This window comes from Physella acuta, unplaced genomic scaffold (assembly GCF_028476545.2).
Source record: "Physella acuta isolate Inbredline_101_S28 unplaced genomic scaffold, ASM2847654v3 ptg001173l, whole genome shotgun sequence".
Lineage (NCBI taxonomy): Eukaryota > Metazoa > Mollusca > Gastropoda > Physidae > Physella > Physella acuta.
The window spans coordinates 221,893-245,411 of NW_026732690.1; the positions used below are offsets into that span (position 1 = coordinate 221,893).

Below are 23,519 nucleotides of genomic sequence, written 5' to 3' on the forward strand. Positions count from 1 at the left end.
AATTAAATAATGTAAAACAATTTAAAATTAATCAGGAAAAAAAAATTTGGTGAAACATGTTCTTACATACAAGACCTTAGAAAGTGACCCTTAACCCTTAAGTAAAGTACAGTAACTTAAAATCAAACTGAAATTGTAATGTGAAAATTGCATTGATTGTTGCACAATTCTAATCTATGTAATCAGGGGCGTAGCGAGGGGGGGGGGCGGGGGGTGCGGATCGCACCGGGTGACACCATTTAGGGGGGTGACACCAAGGAAAAAAATTGCAAAATATATAGAGAAAAACTTGAGGGGGTGCAAATCGAAAGTTTAAGGGGGGGTGCAAATCGAAAATTTGAAAGTTTGTCCCCGGGAAGGGTCGCTACGCCTCTGGGGGTGACACCATTAAGTGCCGCACCGGGTGACACCCGACCTCGCTACGCCACTGTATGTAATGCATATTAAAACATATCAAAACACTATCAAAACATTAATGCCAGCTATTATTCTGAGGGAGTCCCTGACCAGCAGGGAATGTACAGATTCAGACTAAGACAGGAAAATTTTAACATTGCCACAATGAGACAAAAAAAGAATTTTTGTGCAAACTGGCCAGAAAAAAAAAAAGAAAAAAAAAAACCCAACTTTGTGTGAAGACTGGAAAATATCATCTTTAAGCAGCCAGGCAAATAATGTTAACGCCACTTTAGTGCAGACAGACCACCTTTGTTAAACCAGGATTATACAGGGAAATACTTTCTTGTGCACATAAAGTAATTTGTTTTTTTTTTGGTTCATTTTAATTGGTCCAGAGAAAATAGACAAAGAAGTAAAAATGTACAAAGCAGCACACGCAGTTAAAAATGTGTAAAAGTTGGAGCTCAGGGGGCTGACAGCAGGATGAAAATAGCTCTCAGAAACAAATATTAGCACAGCATAACGTGCACACATACTGTCATCACACAACATATCGTGCACATGTAATTGCATATCGTCAATACCATAAATCGTTTGGATATACATTCGCTCTTGCACACCAGATAGTCATAAGTTCTAGCCTTCTCACGCAGCTTTCTAGCACACAGTATACATCCCCCTCATTCTTATTTATATTTCCAGTAGACTACTATTGAACATGTACTTAGTACATTATTTAAACATGGCGCAACACACTAAAAAATACAGTACAGTTATTCTTTCCAAGTTTTGAGCATTTTCTTGCAAAATCTTAATTTGCAAGTGGCGCACATTGAAGATGACCATGATTGTCGTTGAAATATTCATAAAGCGTGTGTTCACTGAATTATGAAGTTATTATATAAGTGTGGGGACAGTGTGGTTGAGCAGTAGAGTGTATAACTGCTAACCTAAAAGGACTGAGTTCATTTCTTAGACTCGAGGGCGCTGTACATATTTGAGTCAACCCAGCTCTAAAGAGTACCTGATTCAAGTTAGGTGTAATGAAGATGGCTAAGCTGACCACACTATCCCTTCTTATGCTAAAACAATAGAAACAGGTGAACTCTACTTTATCTGCCCTATTGACTATTGGAACCCAAATAGGTTTTATTTAAGTTATACACTTTCAAAATCACATATCATAATTGATGTTGAATAATGAATTCATTAAATTATAATACTATCACAAGAAGCGGAGGTTAAGGGCGTCAGATCAGAGACAGATTTTTGTTACATAGTTGTTTTTTTACATAATGTTACAACAGATGTTCCAATCAGCAACTAAAAGACCATTTTTAACACATCCCTGGTAGTATAATTCAAATTCAAACCAATGAACAAAGGGGGGGGGGGATTACGTTATCATTGACAAGCCCCCAATTATAAACCTACCATTAACAGAGCTCAGATTTTCTCTGGACACATGTTGAGACCTGACTGATGGGTCCAGGAATGTGAGAAGTACACAGGCTGATCAGAAGACTTTAGTCGTTCAGCAACTTCTTCATCCTCTCTCTCAGTCGTTCAGCAACTTCTTCATTCTCTCTCTCAGTCGTTCAGCAACTTCTTCATTCTCTCTCTCAGTCGTTCAGCAACTTCTTCATTCTCTCTCTCAGTCGTTCAGCAACTTCTTCATTCTCTCTCTCAGTCGTTCAGCAACTTCTTCATTCTCTCTCTCAGTCGTTCAGCAACTTCTTCATTCTCTCTCTCAGTCGTTCAGCAACTTCTTCATTCTCTCTCTCAGTCGTTCAGCAACTTCTTCATTCTCTCTCTCAGTCGTTCAGCAACTTCTTCATTCTCTCCCTCAGTCGTTCAACAACTTCTTCATCCTCTCTCTCACCAGCTCCATGTCTGTCTTGTCCGGGTCGTCTTCGTCATAAGAAAAAGCTGAGTTGTAGCTCGCCACACTTTCACACCTGCTGTCTGCGTTGTCGTGGTTACCGTGACCCTGGTAGTGGGTGAGGTCTGTGATCGTGTCCCTAATTTCAGCATTGTGGTCAGCTGAGTTGTCCTGGAAGGGGGTGGGTGGGTCGTGGTCATTCTTGGACTTGACCATCAGGATGTTGTGGTGGGGTGGTTCTGGTGGCGTGGGAGACAGGATCAGGTCCATGGAGTCTATTACGTGGATGTTGTAGGGTAAAGACGGCGGCGGCTCGTGGTCAAGCTCATCCTGGGAGCCAGATCTCAGCCCGGGGAGGGCGTTAAAGTCCTGCATGTCTGAAGAGACCATGAAGCGTGTCTCTGCCAAGTCACACTCTGACGACATGGTGCTAACCGGCGGGGAGAATTCCTGGGGGTAGGAGTCCACCACAATGACTGGTGGTAGAGAACGTTTGTGCGGGGAGTTATAATGCGGGTATTCCCCTTCATGTGAGCTTTGTTTACCCAGCGAGGTACTAGACGACGACTGGCCAGATTTCTGCTGCATCTGGTAATCAGCTGTCACTTTCGTTGTTTCTGATTCCTCCTCGAAATGTGTGTCTAAGTCTAGTTTGTAAGCTTTACGAGATCTCGGGTCTTTAGGGTGTCGCAATTTTCTTCGTGAATGCCGAGAATTTGGCGTCAACGTTCCTTTCGGGGAGACTGTTCTGCTTAACGGGAGACTATCTGATGTAGAACCTGAAGAGTGTCTTCGATTGTGTTTGTCTTTTAAAGATGTCTGACTAGCGCTTCGGGGAGTTGGTCTGCGGGGTCGTTCTAAAGGCGTGGCTTGTCCCGGGAGTCGGGGCGTCGTGGGGGTGGTTTTGTTGGTCTGCTGGACCAGCTGAGCCTGGCCTGACGGGCTGGCGGTGATGGAGCGGGTGGATTTCTTGTTGCAGACGGCGAAGTAGACGACGCTGACGGTGGCGCTCAGCCCCAGGGTGGCCACGGCCACACAGATCAGGATGATGCCCACCACCTTCTTGCCCTCCTCGTTGTGGAGCTCGGGTGGCAGGCCGCTGGTGTCCACCTGGGGGAGAGAAGAGGAGGTTCAAATCTCTTATCGTAACACGTGTGGACATTTTATATTTACCTGACTGGTCATCGTTAGAATTTAGAAAAAAAAGAATGTTAGCTGCCCCCAAAATAAATAAATAAGGAGATCTATTTGTAATTATAAATTACTCCATGAACGTGACGTTGAGGACGATACAGATGCCAGCAGACAACATGAAGATACTACCACCCACCCCCTCCCCTACCCCCTACCATCCCCCACCCCCGGGCTAGTCATGTACTCGCCTCCATGAACGTGACGTTGAGGACGATACAGATGCCAGCAGACAACATGAAGATACTACCACCCACCCCCTCCCCTACCCCCCTACCATCCCCCACCCCCGGGCTAGTCATGTACTCGCCTCCATGAACGTGACGTTGAGGACGATACAGATGCCAGCAGACAACATGAAGATACTACCACCCACCCCCTCCCCTACCCCCCTACCATCCCCCACCCCCGGGCTAGTCATGTACTCGCCTCCATGAACGTGACGTTGAGGACGATACAGATGCCAGCAGACAACATGAAGATACTACCACCCACCCCCTCCCCTACCCCCCTACCATCCCCCACCCCCGGGCTAGTCATGTACTCGCCTCCATGAACGTGACGTTGAGGACGATACAGATGCCAGCAGACAACATGAAGATCCCACCCCCTCCCCACCCCACCCCCACCCCCCGGGCTAGTATGTACTCACCTCCATGAACGTGACGTTGAGGACGATACAGATGCCAGCAGACAACATGAAGATCCCACCCCCTCCCCACCCCACCCCCACCCCCCGGGCTAGTATGTACTCACCTCCATGAACGTGACGTTGAGGACGATACAGATCCCAGCAGATAACATGAAGATCCCAAACATGGCGGCAAACACTCCGATGGCGCAACAACAACATTGTATCCTGGGGGAGTGGAGGGTGGACATCTGGGGAGGGACAAACATGTATTAAGTGGACATCTGGGGAGGGACAAACATGTTTTAGGTGGACATTTAAAGAGGGACAAACATGTATTAGGTGGACATTTAAAGAGGGACAAACATGTTTTAGGTGGACATCTGGGGAGGGACAAACATGTTTTAGGTGGACATTTTAGTAGGGACAAACATGTTTTAGGTGGACATTTTAGTAGGGACAAACATGTATTAGGTGGACATTTAAAGAGGGACAAACATGTTTTAGGTGGACATTTGAGTAGGGACAAACATGTTTTAGGTGGACATTTTAGTAGGGACAAACATGTTTTAGGTGGACCTTTTATTAGGGACAAACGTGTATTAGGTGGACATTTAAAGAGGGACAAACATGTATTAGGTGGACATTTTAGTAGGGACAAACATGTATTAGGTGGACATTTAAAGAGGGACAATAATGTGTTAGGTGGACATTTAAATAAGAATAAACATGTATTAGGTGGACATTTGGGGAGGGACAAACATGTTTTAGGTGGACATCTGGGGAGGGACAAACATGTTTTAGGTGGACATTTTGGGAGGGACAAACATGTTTTAGGTGGACATTTTAATAGGGACAAACATTAGGTGGACATTTGGGGAGGGACACACATGTTTTAGGTGGACATTTTAATAGGGACAAACATAAGGTGGACATTATGGGAGGGACAAACATGTTTTAGGTGGACATTTTGGGAGGGACAAACATGTTTTAGGTGGACATCTGGGGAGGGACAAACATGTTTTAGGGGGACATCTGGCGAGGGACAAACATGTTTTAGGTGGACATTTTAATAGGGGCAAACATTAGGTGGACATTTGGGGAGGGACAAACATGTTTTAGGTGGACATTTTAATAGGGACAAACATTAGGTGGACATTTGGGGAGGGACAAACATGTTTTAGGTGGACATTTTAATAGAGACAAACATTAGGTGGACATTTGGGGAGGGACAAACATGTTTTAGGTGGACATTTTAATAGGGACAAACATTAGGTGGACATTTGGGGAGGGACAAACATGTTTTAGGTGGACATTTTAATAGGGACAAACATGTATTAGGTGGACATTTGGGGAGGGACAAACATGTATTAGGTGGACATTTGAATAGGGACAAACATGTATTAGGTGGACATTTGGGGAGGGACAAACATGTATTAGGTGGACATTTGAATAGGGACAAACATGTATTAGGTGGACATTTGAATAGGGACAAACATGTATTAGGTGGACATCTGAATAGGGACAAACATGTATTAGGTGGACATTTGAATAGGGACAAACATGTATTAGGTGGACATTTGAATAGGGACAAACATTAGGTGGACATCTGGGAGGGGGGACAAACATTAGATAAGAGATTATATTGTCAATACCATAATAAATTGTATTTTTGTAGAGTCATTTATATTTCTATTTCAGTTGTCTGTGTGTTAAAATTGTCATTACATCAGCCAAAAATGTAAATGTCAGTCATTAATATCTAGTCAAACATATACACAGTAAGTACCAACACCAAATAGCACATAAACTTTGACAAACCAGTTCAACGAATGTGTAATTAAAACAGAAGGCTTACGCGAGTCAAATCTTGGGTCGGCACAATTGTCTTGTGAGAATTTAAAAACAGACGGTAATCCTGTTGTTTTAAGATAATAAATTCAGAGCTGGTAATTTTCCATTTGCACCTAACAAAATATCCATGCACCTCTTGAACAAGCTTCATAAGGTATGAAGTTAGTTACACCAACCACAACACTCGGTCACACTTCTTACCTCCCTTTACACATAAGTGGCAGTGAACATTATTACCCCCCTTACCCGGCACACCAAAATCAAGCACAGCTTTAAAGTGTTCGATAGCTGGTATTGATTAGTATGAAGTCAATCAGTTTTAAAATGTATCCGTTGCTGATAAATTAAATCGTGTTCGGTGTTGTTTTAAATGGGGTGTGCAAGTATGTGATCGGGAGGAAGGATATCGATCAGTAATCAATCAAATCAATATTGTCAGGTGGAAGTTTTAAGGAGTGACCCGGTGGTTCTAGATTAACGGTTCTCGTTACATTTCCTCACTAGTCGCAGCAGAACATTTCCGTTTAAAGGTACCAGATAGCAATGAATTATGCAGGAGTTTGTCCGTTCAAATTTTGAGAAGGTAGAATTGTTGTCATAGCATTCCAACTTTAAAATTGTAAACATTAAAGACACCACAGTACAGTTGCCAAATTTACATCTGGGGTCAAAGAAGGGAGATCATCCACTGCCCTTCTATGTCACAGTCAGGCAGCCATTTTCTATGTAACTTTCGCTCGTTGCCAAGCAGGTTGACTCTGAACTTCTATTTAGGGGTCAAAAAAAGGGAGATCACCCACTGCCCTTCTATGTCACAGTCAGGCAGCCATTTTCTATGTAACTTCCGCTCGTTGCCAAGCAAGCTGACTCAGAACTTCCAATAGGTTTCGATTCTAGTGTTAGTATTAACGTTAAGGGTACAGGGTTGGGTGAATGTTAGGGTAAACTACACTGCATTATTGGATAAAGAAAATGTGGCCGGAGACTTGTAAAAACAGTATGGTACCTATATCTGAAAAGTTCTTTAATTGTATAAGTACCAATACTGTAGTACAGGATATTTAGATACATAGCTTTAAATAAATTGAACCATATTCAGGGATAGAAAGCACATTATTCTCTAAGTTGTGTGTATCTTCTGTTATGCTCTTAGCCCCGCTTGAGAACCACCATTTAAAAGGAGAACCTAACTAGTTTGTGACCCAGAAGCGTAGCGAGGGGGAGGGGGGGCGGGGGTGCGGACCGCACCGGGTGACACCATTTAGGGGGTGACACCAAGGCAAAAAATAGCAATATATAGAGAGAAAAACTTGAGGGGGGGTGGGGTGCAAATCGAAAGTTTGAGGTGGGGGGGGAGGGTGCAAATCGAAAATTTGAAAGTTTGTACCAGGTAAGGGTTGCTACGCCTCTGGGGGTGACACCATTAAGTGCCGCACCGGGTGACACCCGACCTCGCTACGCCACTGTTGAGACCTGAACAGTATGAGAACCACAATTTTAAATGTAACCTGAGTAGTTTGAGAACCACCATTTAAAATGTGAAGCTAAATAGTTTGAGACCTGACTAGTTTGAGAACCACAATTCCGAGAGCTAGCCTGACTAAAAGACCGGTCGCTGTTAGTACAGTAGCTATGCCGCGGTGCGCCACATTGAGCAAGAATAGCCCCATTGATTCCTGCCGTATGTCGTGATAGATCCTATTGTTGTATGGCGCATGCGCTCTAGGCATATGACCTATGGTTTTGTACTGGGGATTACCGTCTTGAGTTTTATACAAATAATTATTGGGAGCTGGGGTGACCGATAGGGGGGGGGGGGGTGTCACTGTAAATTAAACAAGGCGACCACAAAAGAAACTATTGTTCTGTCTGAGGTATAAAAATAGCATGAAGACAGTTATTTCCACACGCAAATTAAAGACCTTATGGTGTGACGTCATACAGACGTCACGAAAACGAGTGTTCTGTCTGAGGTTTAAAAATAACTTGATGGCAGTTATTTCCTAATAAATTAACGAGCCTATTGTGTGACGTCATATAGACAATTCCTACGTGACGGAAGTTTCTAAATGGGGTGATTCATTCACTGATAAGTTATTACTATCTCAACAAAACGTATTCACTCTAATGAAGACGAATGGCCGTTTTTTAAAAGTATGTTGTCGAATGCTTAATGGACTTTTTTTGGTAATTACTTCAATTAAAGTCGGCGTCAACATGTTTTTGACTGAATAAATCACAGTAGTCACGGGCATACGGCATGTTTTAAACGGGGGGGGGGGGGGGGTGGCTTGTTTTATTCATCTGTGGGAAAATTAAGCTAAAGGACCCAATTCATGTTCTAATATTCTAATATAACATAGACGTAATTAGCTAATTTTCAGTAGCGTGATGTAATATCTGAATCATCACAATAATAATCTCACATTTTAAATTCAGGTCACCCAAGTCTGTCGCTGTATGCTAATTACTCATATCTTATGGTAATATTTCACTGCCACTCTAAATCCCTGTCAGATTTTTAAAAACATATTTAAAATTCTAATTTCGTCTACCCCGTGGTGTATTGTCTTGTCTGGCTCTCACTGTACGCTAACAAAAGTGTCGTCAGTCAATGCCTGCTGAATACAACGTCTGCAACTCTAATGGTCTGAAATAGAGTAGAGCATTTCTACAGCCCGGTATGAAGTAGAAAGATCTAGAATGTTTCTGCAGCCCGAGAAAGATCTAAAAGATTTCTACAGCCCAGTATGAATTAGAAAGATCTAGAAGATTTCTGCAGCCCGAGAAAGATCTAAAAGATTTCTACAGCCCGGTATGAAGTAGAAAGATCTAGAATGTTTCTGCAGCCCGAGAAAGATCTAAAAGATTTCTACAGCCCAGTATGAATTAGAAAGATCTAGAAGATTTCTGCAGCCCGAGAAAGATCTAAAAGATTTCTACAGCCCGGTATGAAGTAGAAAGATCTAGAAGATCTCTGCAGCCCGAGAAAGATCTAGAAGATTTCCGCAGCCCGAGAAAGATCTAGAAGATTTCCGCAGAAAGATCTAGAAACCAGGAAGTAGTGCCAGGAAACTTTTTCCCGAGAAAATCGATACTGCCTGGAAAACTTAACAGCTATCGGCTTGGGATTCAGTTCGATCAACGGTCCTCACATTGAGATATACAGTGTGCGTGGAGGGTGTGTAGGCGATGGGGAGGGGGGTGGAGGTCTGTGTTTACAAGTGGTCTTATACTTGTATTACAGTGTTAAAAAACGAATGAAAGATTATTCCCAATATACAAACCCTCTCACATGGGTACAACTAAACAACAGGTACTTGAAGGTAAAGTGTGAGAGCCGCTGGTTTAGAGCACTATCACCACCGAGTTTAAGTGCACGTGTAGTTATTCCCTTATCTTGTCTCTTTAAATTGCTATTTAAATGTTGACAACAAAACCACATGATCACTGAGATTTGCTGCATCCGAGTGAAAGAAATAATTGTGAGTTTAATTATTGTAAGCAAGAATAGACTAATTGATATCTTCACATTGGCTTAAATGATACTTCAAGCATTTGTAAAAGATATTGAAACTCATATACTCGCTATAAAGATGTTTTTCATACTACAATCTCCAAAAATTTTAGTATTAAACATTTCACGATTGATTTTTCACGAGAAATAACGGCTGAAATGCAGCTTTTAACATAATAAAAAAAAATACAACAGTGTGACGTCACACTTACTGAACCCCCCCTCCCCCACCTCATCACGAAATTTCGTACCCCCCCCCCCCCTCTAGGAGTGTGACCTCATTTATGAACTACCCCTTAAGTTCCAACCATGACCACTACCGTTGGGGAGCTGATAACTAGACAGAGGACATTGGCTGGGTTGACAGGAGACTTCATGTGTGTGTGTGTGTGCGTGTGTGCGTGTGAAATAATAGAACATTTTGTAGTACATAGGTCTACTTTTGGTTTTGAAAAAATGTGGCTTTTATTTTTAAGTCGTCTATTTTTCCTACATGTACCAAGCAAGTCAGGTAAAAGAGAAGTATTCGATATATTATGAGCATCCGAGAAGCACAAATCCTTTGACAACAGTCATATTTTCTAACATACGTCTAACTTTCATAATATGACAGTTAGACGTATGTTAGAAAATTATTATATAGACTTGGGCTAGGCATACTAGATCTACTAGGCCAATCTAGTTGACAAACTGTCTATCATCATATTACTAGCTAAATCTTGTAACATTGGTTAGCTAAACCCGCACGTAACATCAGGTAGTTAATCCCAACTTACGTAACATCAGGTAGTTAATCCGAACTTACCTAACGCTGGTTAGTTAATCCCGTGAATCTCCCATTTTAACCCTGACTGATAACAGTAGTAAAGACACGTCAGATGTGAAAAAAAACCTGTGCTAGCTAGCTGTTTCTTCTGTTCGGTGTTTTCAACAACATCCGGGACGTTGAAGACAACTGTCGCACCTAGTCGACTTCCGGTTTCGTTAGAAATGTACCCCCCCCCCCCCCCCCGCGGCTTTTACTATCAGTCACTTTATTGCTGAAGACAAATTTATTGTCAGCCCTATTCAAATCAACGGTAACGTCCTCATTCATGTTTTTTTTTGTGTGTTATATTTTAAATAGGTTTAAACCAAACAAACAAAATAATCAATATTTGGCATCCTGTATGGTTTTTGTGTTATATTTTAAATAGGTTTAAACCAAACAAACAAAATAATCAATATTTGGCATCCTGTATGGTTTTTGTGTTATATTTTAAATAGGTTTAAACCAAACAAATGAAAGAATCAATATTTGGCATCCTGTATGTTTTTTTTGGTTATATTTTAAATAGGTTTAAACCAAACAAATGAAATAATATTTGGCATACTGTATGTTTTTTTTTTGTTATATTTTAAATAGGTTTAAACCAAACAAATGAAAGAATCAATATTTGGCATACTGTATGATTTTTAAAGGACGGGTGTTGTTTAATGGAGTGGGGGGGGGGGGGGCATCGAGATGTTGAGATAAACTCAGTTTAAGCCTACTTTTAGGGATGGTGTAATGATATTGATGTGTGTCGCTACCTCCCACAAGCTATGGATGTAAGTGTCGCTACCTTCCCAAAAACTTTTGATTAAACATGCATGAATATGTAACTTTACGTATTTATTTAATACCAGGCAAAATGCACACTAAACATGAATGACGTTGACTTAAATGAACTGGATCTAATGTTGTTTGAATGTCTACAGACAGCACTACAAAAATATTGAGTGATCTTTCCTTAGGGACAATTTACTGGTTATGATCAGACTAACGCTTATCGACCCACGACGGTACATAAATCAATAAACAATCAATATTTGAAAATCGATCCTAATATTTCCAATACTTAGAAAATTGAAAGCAAGTATTCGCTACCATTTTTTTAACTTATGTTACAGGATGACAAACTGAAAATGGAAAAAAAAACACTTCGGAATTTGTAATGTGGTGTTTTGGGTGGGGGGGGGGGGTTGTTTAAGAATTTTGAGAGGTTGTTTGGGGATGGGAATGCTGATGGGAGTTTTTTAGGAGAGGACGGTTAATGAGATGAACGGTTGTTTGGAGAAAGGAGGAGGGGGGAATGCGGGAGTACGTATTGTGGCACGTCGGCCGTTTCAATCAACACAACTAAAGATTAAAATCTAATTATATTGTCTCTGTGTGCTGAGGATTAAGATAAAACGATCGAGGCTATCTGGCGTTAACCCGCAGATGTTGGCGAGATAACACAGAGCCACACTTCAACAAGGACCCTGATTGTTTCATTGCCAACAAAGCCCTTGGTGTATTCTAAGATACGAATGTTTTTTTTAGACTTCGAGACTTGAGTTTTGATATAGCACTAACAACGGACTGTTAGACAAAAAAAACGTAGTTATACAATGAAGGTGCAAACATTGGACTGAGATCAAAGTCCTAGTGGTTCTGTCCAGCAACTAATCATGACTTCTTCTACATTCAACTTCAATGACATACACATTCAAATACAACACCATCTGCATTCAGATACAGCATTAAATACCTTCAACTACAAAATCATCTGGATTCAACTACAACTTTTTCTACTTTCAACTATAGCATCATCTGCATACAACTATAGCTTCATCTATATTCAATTACAACATAATCTATATTCAACTACAACATCTACATTAAATGACAACATCATCTATATTTAACTTTAACATCGTGTACATTTAACTACATCACCTACATTCAACTACAATATCATATATCTCCAACTACACCATTATCTCCATTCAACTACAACATCATATACATTAACATTAAACGACTACATCATCGACATTCAACCACAACATCATCTACACTATCTATATTAAACTACAACATCATCTACATTATGTATATTAAACTACAACATCATATATCTTGAACTACAACATCATCTACACTCAACTATAACCATTCCCATCACAAAAACATTGACAGCAAGAATGTCCCAATACACAACGTCTATTCTCATATATATTTACACAGACCTATCACTGAAAACAAGCGACTGAAATTTTTATCCTCTAACAAGACTGAACACACTTGGTTGTAAACTGGTTTCCTGGTATTTAACTCAATTCTCTTTTTCACTTTTAAAACTTAGAAAAATTCATAAAAAACGTTTTAATAACAAGCTTTTATGTAATGATGCACTAAAAAGTAGAAAATAAATTATAGACTACTATTTAAATAACTATAAAGAAAAGCGTGGGTCACTTTAGTATCTATTGGATACCTTTACTAATGTTAAGGAAGACACCCACGCTTTTCTTTATAGTTATTTAAATAGTAGTCTATAATTTATTTTCTACTTTTTAGTGCATCATTACATAAAAGCTTGTTATTAAAACGTTTTTTATGAATTTTTTTTTCAGTACTTTACATGTTTTATCTACAATAGAGTTACATGACTAAAAACCATTGCGCGCCTTCTGAATATCACGTTCAGTAGGCGCGCAATGGTTTTTGAACGCAGCCATTACGTGGTCGTGATGGCGCAGCTATTGATGACGCGTGTGGTGTGGTTGGCTAGACATGCCTACTAATTCGGTCCAAATTTTAATTAATTCATAAAAAATCAATTAGGCATCCAATTAAGTCAAATTTAGTTTCAGATTGCATTGTCTTCATGTCTTGACCCATGTGCCAACTGTGAATCGTGTCGGTCAAGTAGAACTGTCCGAATTTTCACTCCTGCGTTTCCGTCTAGACAGACAGACTGTCGACTGTCGACTGACGAGGAAGTGAGTTAAATAAAAGCTTGTAAAAAAAATAGCGTTTGAATTAGCTTTAAACTCGACAATTGTCAATATATCTTTCAGAAATTTTAAATTAGATTCTACCACAAACTTTTCGCTATATTCCCGAATTGTTGATTAAAAATATCCACACACCCATGTTTATTTTTGTGACTGATATACTATTATTACTTCAGCCGTTTAGATCATGATACAAGCTTTGCATCAAACGACTACTTAAGAAGGCATGTTTTGTTTATATGTGGGGAAGGGGTGGGTGCAGTGGCGTAGCGAGGGGGGCGGATGGGGGGGGGTGCGGAACGCACCGGGTGACACCATTTGGGGGGGTGACACCAAGGCAAAAAAATAGCAAAACATATAGAGAATAAACCGGGAGTGATCTCCCCTAAACTTTCTCGAATATTCTTATATAAAATAACAGGGGATGGGAACTCGGGCTATAGACATGATTTTTAATCCATTTTAAATACTTAAAGTTTTAAAAATAGAATAAAATCTCGTAGACAAATTAATTGCACACCAAGTGAACGCGAAATAAAAAAGCGCATAATAGTGCGCAATATTATTATTACTTTTAAAATTTACATTAGTTTTTTGAGAAATCGGAAGTAGCGTAAAGTACTACTTCCAGTCAACGGAAATGACTCAAAATTTAATAGAAGGTAGAGAATTAGATCTTTTACTTACGTATGAAATTTCATTTATCTATCTGAAATAGTACTCAAGTTATAGGCTTTTGAAAAATTCAAAGTAGAAAAAGTACCACTTCCGGTTATCGGAAATCGCTCAAAAGTTGATACGGATCTACGATTTTGATTAAATACTTATATATGAAATTTCATCAACCTAGCTGTAACGGTACTCAAGTTATCGTGTTTACACACGGACACACACACACACACACACACACAGACACACAGACATACGGACAAGATTGCAAAATTATGTTTTTCCGTATCAGTGAGATGCAAAACGTCGAGATTTGCAAAAATCTCGATTTTTTTTTTTTGCACGATTACAAGACTTTCTCTATACTTCGTATATACGAGAAAGTAAAAATGATAATTCCACTTAATTAAGTGACTAATTCGAGTGTTAAAAAGTCTTTTAAGAGCAAATTTGACAATTCCCGACAAGGGTGGATGGTGCAAATCGAAAGTTTGAGGGGGGGGATCGAAAATTTGTCCCCGGGCGCCGGGAAGGGTCGCTACGCCTCTGGGGGTCGACACCATTAAGTGCCGCACCGGGTGACACCCGACCTCGCTACGCCACTGGGTGGGTGAGGGGGTGAGAGGGGTGGGGGCAGAACCAGTCAGGCGAGACTGGGAGACTAACAGGTAAACGGGCTTTTCGATAATATAAAATGTGATTACAAACTTGATAAGTCTTACCGATTACAGTCTGCTTTTGATTTCATTGTAAAGCCTACATTTTTACCTCTCCAATACAAGAAAAAAAACCCACAGAATTTATGGCACACATTTGTATGCTATACATTCTTTCTTTTTAAAAGTGATGTTGCTTTAGAAGTGATGTTGGTTTAAAAGTGATGTTGGTTTAGAAGTGATGTTGGTTTAGAAGTGATGTTGGTGAAGAAGTGATGTTGCTATAGAAGTGATGTTGGTATAGAAGTGATGTTGCGATAGAAGTGATGTTGTAATAGAATTTTAGTGTAATACACGTGACTCTACAACGCTAGGAAGTGACAAGCCCTTTGGGTCACTCCCCCAACACCTCAGGTCACTACCCCAACACCATGGGTCGCTCCCCCCCCCCCCCCCCCCCCCCCAACACTTTGGGTCACTGCCCCAACACTGAAAAGTGCTTTTGTTGATCCAAGAACGACTGGGAATACGGCTAAACACTACGACGGCCATGAATTATCAGCCATGAATCATCAGCTATACTCAATCAAACCACTGAAAGCCAGATTAATCATCAACAAAAGAAATCAAAACTTATTGGAGAACGTTAGGGGTCATTGAACACTGATCACACGAAGCTAGCATTTATCAGAGCGTATGGGGTTATAGGATACGTACAGCTGACAGTTGTAAGTGTTTAGGGTGCGGGGCGAAGTCACGTATTGTGTAGCTCCCTGTTTAGTTCTGATACATGAAACATGTGCCCAACTCCAAACACCCATACTTTTATCTGATTCTAATGCCCACGTATTGTATAGCTCCCTGTTTAGTTCTGATACATGAAACATGTGCCCACTCCAAACACCCATACTTTTATCTGATTCTAATGCCCACGTATTGTGTAGCTCCCTATTTAGTTCTGATACATGAAACATGTGCCCAACTCCAAACACCCATACTTTTATCTGATTCTAATACCCACGTATTGTGTAGCTCCCTATTTAGTTCTGATACATGAAACATGTGCCCAACTCCAAACACCCATACTTTTATCTGATTCTAATACCCACGTATTGTGTAGCTCCCTATTTAGTTTAGATACACGAAAAATGTGCCCAACTCCAATCACCCATACTTTTATCTTATTCTAATGTCCACGTATTGTGTAGCTCCCTATTTAGTTTAGATACCCGAAAAATGTGCCCAGCTCCAAACACCCATACTTTTATCTGATTCTAATGCCCACGTATTGTGTAGCTCCCTATTTAGTTTTGATACACGAAAAATGTGCCCAGCTCCAAACACCTATACTTTTATCTGATTCTAATACCCACGTATTGTGTAGCTCCCTATTTAGTTTAGATACACGAAAAATGTGCCCAACTCCAAACACCCATACTTTTATCTGATTCTAATGCCTTGTTAGTTTGACTAAATTCTGTTGCTGTCTTGTTCAAAGGTTGTCGAACTGTAACTAAACTGACCACACAAACTAGATAAAGTTTATAAAACTAAAAACTACAGTTTACAAAATAGATATCGGGAACGAAAAAAATCACTCGATCGCCGATAAACCAGTCCCTTCTGCTTCCAGGCATGAATTTTGGATAGAAGTTTCATTAAAATTCAGTGTATTGATTTTATTTACATGACCTAAACGTTGCTAGATCTAGCATTCTAGTCACGTTGCTAGAATGTTAACTATTTTGCTCTTTTTTAAAAATATGTTTTAAAATAATTTTATTTCCTGTAATGCAGTAATGTTCAGATCAGTATAATCATTAAAACGTAACAAAAAAAAAAAAATCCGGTATATTTGAGAATCCGAAGGTATCTGGATTTTAAAATATAACCTACCTGTTTTGTCCCGATTAGTTGAGTTAATAATTGAGAATATTTAACATAGTTGTGTGGGATCCATTACATCACAGGCGTCACTAGCTAGACTTACACCAGGTGTAAGCTGTCCACACAATCACATAGTGACGCCAAAGTTAGCGTCAGCAGCGATTTTATGTGATTTGTGTGTGTGGGGGGGGGGGGTCATCGTTCCATTGGAGAAAAGAATATAAACTACTACTTTTTTCTACCTTAATATTATTTATACAAGTCACTTTCGAGCGTGTTTGCGCTTTGACGTAAGCTATAATAGAAATACTGCTAACACAGCGACACGCAAATCTGAATAAAAACACGAATCTTTTATTAAGTGTCCCCGAAAAGCTTTGTTAAAACGCGAATTTTTTATTTGCCGTCCCCGATGTTACATCAGATAAGCTTTGCTCTCTAACCTACGCCTATTTGTTTACACACCAGTTTGAAAGTTCTATTTTTAGAATAGCATGCAGTATCTTTTTATACCTGTTTATGAAGAAGTCGGTGAAATCACTTTTGTGGAAAGCCGTGTATGGGGAAATTTTGAAGGTTGATAGAGGCCAATGCTAGATTTTCAAGTGCCTTGGTTGTGATGATAAGTGTGAAGCTAGTGAACAGGTTAACTAAACCGGGGAATTTTTAACGCAAAAGTTATCGTAGGCGTCGTTTTATAGATAGAATATAACTCCTTGTTTAGGAGTTGTAGTTTTTATTTTTATTTTTTATTTCCACCTAGAATTTGTGTCCCATGTTTTTAAAATTCGATATTTTTAATCTAGTTGATACAGAACACTTTTTCAAACATGACAAAGGGTCACCCACTTAAAAAGTCTGAATGATATCTGACATGCTGATTACACAAGGTGTAGAGGAGAAGTGACGTTAGACGGTGGTGTGTGGCGGTGTTGGCCTCAACAGCTGATGTTGAAATAAAGACTACCCCAGGGTAACTGATAAAATGATTAGTACGATAAGAACTTCATATCTGTCCAGTGTTAACTATAAAACCTTGTCCTTCCATGTAAAGCTAGGACATGCTTATCTAGGCATATATAGGCCTATATAAATATATACATATATATATAATGATATAGATATATAGGGTATATAGTTGATGTTTATAGTTGATGTGTATTTGTCAGCTTATAGGTTATCGGCCTATATAACGTTTTGCTTAATCAGTAGACTGTTTTGGGTAACAATACAAAAATATATAGGCCTAAATGTCTAATTACAGTTTCAATCAGAATAGCATAAGTAATAAATAGGCATGATAATTACCAATTATAGTAAAGTAAAGTTTCCCTTTCAAACCTGACGGTCTATGGGGCAAGTGAAGTAGAGTTCACTTGTTTCTGTGACCTCGGCATGTGAACACATAGTGTGGTCAGCACTAAGCCCAGCCGCCTTTACTTTCCCTAACGTGAGTTAGGTACCCATCAAAGACCAATTATAGTAAATTGTTTTAAATTTTTAAAAGTTTGTTAGATTTTAAAAACAGGCTATATATATATATATATATATATATATATATATATATATATATATATATATATATATATATATATATATATGTGTGTGTGTGTGTGTGTGTGTTTGTGTATGTGTGTGTGTAACCAGCTTATAAAGTATGGTAAGCCAAAAACAAACTTCAATATAAATTTTGCTAGATTATGTACATAAATTAGTCTAGCCAGATTAATACCTTTGCTTCAGAATTTTTTTAATGCATCTCTGCCTGGGGGGGCTACACCCTAAGGACACCCCCCCCCCCCCCCCACACACACACACAAACACACCAGGGGGTAAAAATTGTAAAAAAATGTATTTATAAATATAATATACTTAAACATATACTTTAACAAGTGTCCGCCGCCTCCCCCGTTATTTTAAATCCCCCCCCTCCAGAGAAAGAAGAAAGCAAGCTGCTTAGCCTAGTTAACGTGTCGTAGATCTATATGAAAGTAGTAGAGTCAGTCTACAATCAGTCCTACCTTCAAAGTCAGCTGTTTTAGAATTAACGCTAATGGTATTCTCAACGGCTTTCGGCTCTTCTTAGTAACATGGCTGTTTTCAAACCCGGTTAGCTCCATTTGATATTTTAAGACAGATATATTTCCGTTTCAGAAAATTAAAAAAATCCTTTTGTTTTAAAACAAAGCCACATTTATAACACGAAGCTCATTTTTGCCCAGTCTGAATTGTATGAACACAGACACACTACATTCCTCTTTGTTATGTAGGTCAAATGAAGAGTGACACTAAAATCGATATTTTCTATTGGGCGGTATCGACATTATACTATGTTCGATACTTCTATCGTTAAGACTTAGTCAAACTGTTTTATAATCATTCTGGTATCGCCCTACTGTTTAATATAGTAAATAGCAACGGTTTCCGCGAAGCGATGGGAAAACTGGATGCAAATAAAACAGGTTCGTTCGCTAACGACGTAGGTCAATCCTATGACACACTCACTCTAATAAAGACTAATTCAGCCTACGATATCAGTAATTTGTCTTCATTTACTTACTTTTATAAATCTACAAGTTTTATAAAATTATTCTATAGGACGTAGTGAGAATCTATCAGTTATTTTTTAATGAAGTAAAACAACCTGTGGTCGTCCAGAAATGAAAACACATCTGTAAGGGGGTCATACTTCTGTGATGATGGGGTGGTGGGGGAGGGGGAAGAGAGGGGGAGGAGGAATTAAACGGGCTTCACTTTATGGGGAGGGGGTAGCCTCTTGTGTGGGTTATGATGGTCATTCGACTCACGTATAGGTATAGTGATTTTTACTGTTTTACTTTTAGCGTAAACTAAATTGTAACAATAAATAAGCTAACTTAGACATACGGTGTGAAAACTTATATTAGCGTTAAACTAAATAAACGAGTCTGACATATAAGTGTTTAATTAAGTTGTATAAATGTAGGCCTATACACACAAAAAACATTTTAAAATATAGCAGGATATAATGTCGTGCCAATGTAGTGAGTTGATTATATTTCTAACGACATGGCATGTTGTACTATCACGCGTGTGCGCAAAGTCGGAATAATTCAATGAAATATTTTTGTTAAACACTCTTCCACTCTAATATATTATTAGTAGAGGTCTAGAATTAGTCTAGATCTATAGATATAACGTAGAGATTTTTTTCTTCTGTGTATTCTGTAACAGTTCTCCAGGTCTCATTTGTTATGATTTTATCATCAACGGTAACAGCAGGTTCACGTTGTGTGCAATAGTAGCAACGCGATTGGCCCAGACTGTTTATCTTAGCAACCGACTCTTCTATTCATCCCACCGATGAGTTGCGGCGCCGGGAAACACGTGACATAATCAATTTGTTATCTCTATCAACAAGAGCTCGATCAATCAGCGATAGGGATGGGGGAGCGGGGAGGGGCGAGTTGTGTGTATGTGTGTGTATATGGGGGTGCGTGTCCTTGTATGTGTAAAGGAAACTTGAAACGTTTTAAATTTTGTAAAAGCTATAGAACCTACAATAGTCCCTAATGAGTACCTGCCATGATGTGATAAGGGGCGACCATAATTGTCGTTACAATTGTCATGGGGGGGGGGGGGGGGGGTTGAGACTTTATGTTATTTGTGACGTGAGTTAATAACAGAGGCGTAGCGAAGGGAGGGGGCGGGGGGTACATATGTCCCCGGGCGCCGACCCTAGGGGGCGCCAAAATGGGTTGAAAAAAAAATTAAAAGCCCATTTTAACTGCAGTTTTGCATTATAAATATTAAAAAAATATGGGGGATGGGGGGGGGGGGTCGCCAAATGAAAGTTTGTCCCGGGGGGGGGGGGGGGGCGCCAAATTGAAAGTTCGTCCCCGGGCGCCGGGAAGTGTCGCTACGCCTCTGGTTAATTAGACCTTTCCCCCCTTCGATATTACGGGTGTTGTATGTGGCTTTTTGTGTTGTTTACCCTTACCCCCCCCCCCCCGATGTCCGTAGGTAAGCCCAAACTTTTTGTCCCCGCTAATCCCCAAGTGGTTTACCTGGTAGGCCTACCTAACTGTGAGAACCTTTTCTATAGACGTTCAGACTGCCTGTACTGTCACCCACTATCAATTAAAACAATCGCTACGTGATATCCGATGATGCATTACGGAAACACGATATTGGATGGTCACCATGGAAACAAAAAAACATTGGGTTTTAATTTTTTTTAATTACAAAAAATAAAAAGGAACAGAAATATTTTCCCCAGCTTCAGTTTTTTAAAACTGTTTTTAATATCAATTTCGTTTTAAATATCAGGTTTATCAGAGCGCATTTAAAAAAAAAAAGTCAGCAGCCAATGTAAACGCACCGTTTATCGCAACATAAAAAGTATGACTCACGTTCCATTTGGACATTTTCTGGAACTTGAGCCTGAGCTTAGTCCATTTGACCTTTAGGTAATCCATGAGGGCATCGATGACCAGCTGCCCGTCCTTGACCTAGAAGATTAAGGCAAAAAATAAAAGATTATTGCGGTCCTTATGTTTTGCTGGCGAAATTGTGGAGGGGTGGTCTATAAATTATGTAACCCTCCTATGGGGGAAAGGGAGAGGGGGTCGGAATTTTGTGACGATGTAAGATGAGGGGAAGGGGGGAGGTTCAGGTGTGATGTCACACATTTGCATTTTTAAAAAGTAATGTTAAAAGCTGAATTGTAGCCGTTATTTCGCGTTTTTTAAAGCAGTTTTTGTAAATTCTATAAAAAATTTGATAAATATACTCTATGTTGGCCCAGCTCAGTCAGTGTTTTAGAAAGAAATTAAACTGCAATTTTGAGGGGGGGGGGTGTAGATTGAAGTGTGACGTCATGTTGGGGGGGGGGGGAGTGGCATTTTGTGACGATGTGTAATGGTATTGAGATACAGATCTTCAAAAAAGACTTTAAAAGAGGGACAATATTTATGAGTAACCCGGATAGCAGAATGTCAAGCGAGCTTTATGTTTTGTTAAGTCGAAAGTCTCGAGTTCGCTTTTCCATTGTGAGTCCGTAAGAAGTGACTGAGTCCACTCAGCTCTAATTAATACCTTACTCAAATGAGAAATAAAGAACAGTTTCTTGTCATCCAATAGGAAGAATTTCGAAGTCGAGATTTTAGAATTTAAACTTTAAAAAATCAAATTCACTTCTTTTTTTACAAACCCCGATTCTATTGTTGATTAATAATTTGATTCGTCTACATCAAGCTGTAATTAATTAAAACGATGAATACAAAAAAATTAACTCAAAAATAATCCTCGATATGTACTTTACCTTGTAACAGTTAAAAAAACCTGACTTATCAAAAGGAAAACAGACCTGATATATCCGCGAAGCTATTCACTAGATTGTGTTCATTCACAAAACTCACTGGTCTGTTCCTAAAGTTGTGGCCAAGCCTTATACGCGCTCAGTGCACGAGGAGCAAAAGGCTCGTTTAGAGGTGCCAGCAGCACAGAAACCATCGAACGGCGCGAGAGAGTAATCAGGAAAAATAACTCTAAAAATACCTTTTTAGTAATGTTTTCTATGTTGTTGCTTCCCTTTATTTTCTAAAAACTTTACATTGGTGTCTGCAACACACGAATCTTAAAATAAATATCTGCTTTTACTCTTCATTGGTTATAATACTTTTTTCACAAAAACAAAAAAAAAAGCAAAGAAAATTTTAATCTGTTATACTTAACGTAGTTTCTACAGTTTCCTGCGGGTCCCTAATTATTTTTTAAAAGTAGAAATTGTTTTTAAAAAGGTTCAAAATAGGTCGCCCAGCGGCTCACCTCTCCATGAGCTGAACTCAAGTTTTGTTGTCATATTTTAAAACATTATCCATCCCCACTGTCTGGAAATATTTAGAGCTTCTAACTATAAACATTTACTAGGTAAACTTGGTTTAAAGTTAAGTTCTCCTTAGAACCCGACGGCCCATAGGGCAAGTAGAGTTCATCTGTTTCTGTGACCTCGGCATATAAAAGTATAGTGTGATCACCTTTACTTTCCCTAATATCAATCAATCGTCCTTAACCCTTATTTGGGTCGTTGGGGCACCGCAATTAATTTTCTCCTAATTTTCTGTCTCGGACTGAGTAGCTCTACCACGGGGAACCCAGTCCAATCTTTAATGTCCTAATAAAATAATATAGATAAAAATAAAAAATAAAACAATTTGTAGTTATTCTTAGACAGCACAGTAAACAAAAAAGTCTGACCTTTCTACTTATATAACGTCTCGTTGGATTATTTGTGGATTTTGGTTCAGTTTGCCCTCGATTGTTTCCCTTTATGAGTTGAAGACATGTTTTTCCGGGTATTCCCACTTGATCTGAGTTAGGCGTGTGGTATTTGTGTTGATTTTCAGCAAATGTTTCCCGATGTTTTGAATCCATGTCCAATGAACTGCGCCTATTCTTTCCTTTATTATTGCTGGGATTGTCTGAGCTTTGAGATACACACGACGTAGGAATTTGGTTGTGAGCAGGACTGGTTCCATCGTTTGCCTGACCACGTGATACCCGTCTTGATGAGAGGAATGAGTGGACATTCTGAGCGACGTGTTGGCTGATGCTCTCGGCAGCTTGAAGTAGAGTCAGCGCTGACGCCGCTGAGCACAGAGGCGAGTCAGCACTCAAGAGCAGTGGTTTGATGGCGACCATTTTGTGAGTCAGACCGCAGTCAGCAACTTAAAGAAGTGTGGTACTCAACGCCACAGAGTAGCTGATGAAAGTTGCTGTTCTATGTTTATTCACCTTTTTAGTTACAATGTTAATTTCATGCTGTAATTCACTAATGATAGCACAGGTAAATAAAGGCCCCTGTAGATGCAGCAGTGGGCGAAGTGTAGGCATGACGCGTCATGGAACAATGAAGAACACACAGCGTCTCAATATCTGCAAAGAGAATTGAAGAACATTCATAAAATTAATTTTTTCAGCTGTTTCAGATCTAATGATCTGTATGGCAGTGAAGTAGAGTTGTATGTTTCTTGACTACGGCATTTG

At 39.6% G+C, this 23,519-nt stretch overlaps 2 protein-coding genes across 2 annotated transcripts in view; both read right to left on the minus strand.

Moving 5' to 3' along the window:
• The window catches only part of LOC131956732 (V-type proton ATPase 116 kDa subunit a1-like), an 86,112-nt gene that overhangs the window by 57,140 nt on the left and 5,453 nt on the right, over positions 1–23,519 (minus strand). The gene's annotated exons all lie outside the window — the stretch shown is intronic.
• LOC131956743 (uncharacterized) lies at positions 2,246–21,935 on the minus strand. Its single transcript, XM_059321321.1, has 4 exons — positions 21,841–21,935; positions 20,885–20,983; positions 4,229–4,354; positions 2,246–3,391 (listed from the first exon to the last, which is right to left on the minus strand). The coding sequence occupies exons 2-4, from the start codon at positions 20,948–20,950 to the stop codon at positions 2,246–2,248; spliced, it is 1,338 nt and encodes a 445-aa protein (XP_059177304.1). The 5' UTR covers positions 20,951–20,983; positions 21,841–21,935.

Excerpts from the sequence above, each read along its gene's own strand:
- LOC131956743 (XM_059321321.1), bottom strand. The coding sequence starts at position 20,950 with ATGGATTACCTAAAGGTCAAATGGACTAAGCTCAGGCTCAAGTTCCAG. Across the intron at positions 4,355-20,884 it reads AGAAAATGTCCAAATGGAAC|ATGTCCACCCTCCACTCCCC; the intron begins GTGAGTCATACT and ends GTCCCTCCCCAG. Across the intron at positions 3,392-4,228 it reads TCAACGTCACGTTCATGGAG|GTGGACACCAGCGGCCTGCC; the intron begins GTGAGTACATAC and ends TCTCTCCCCCAG.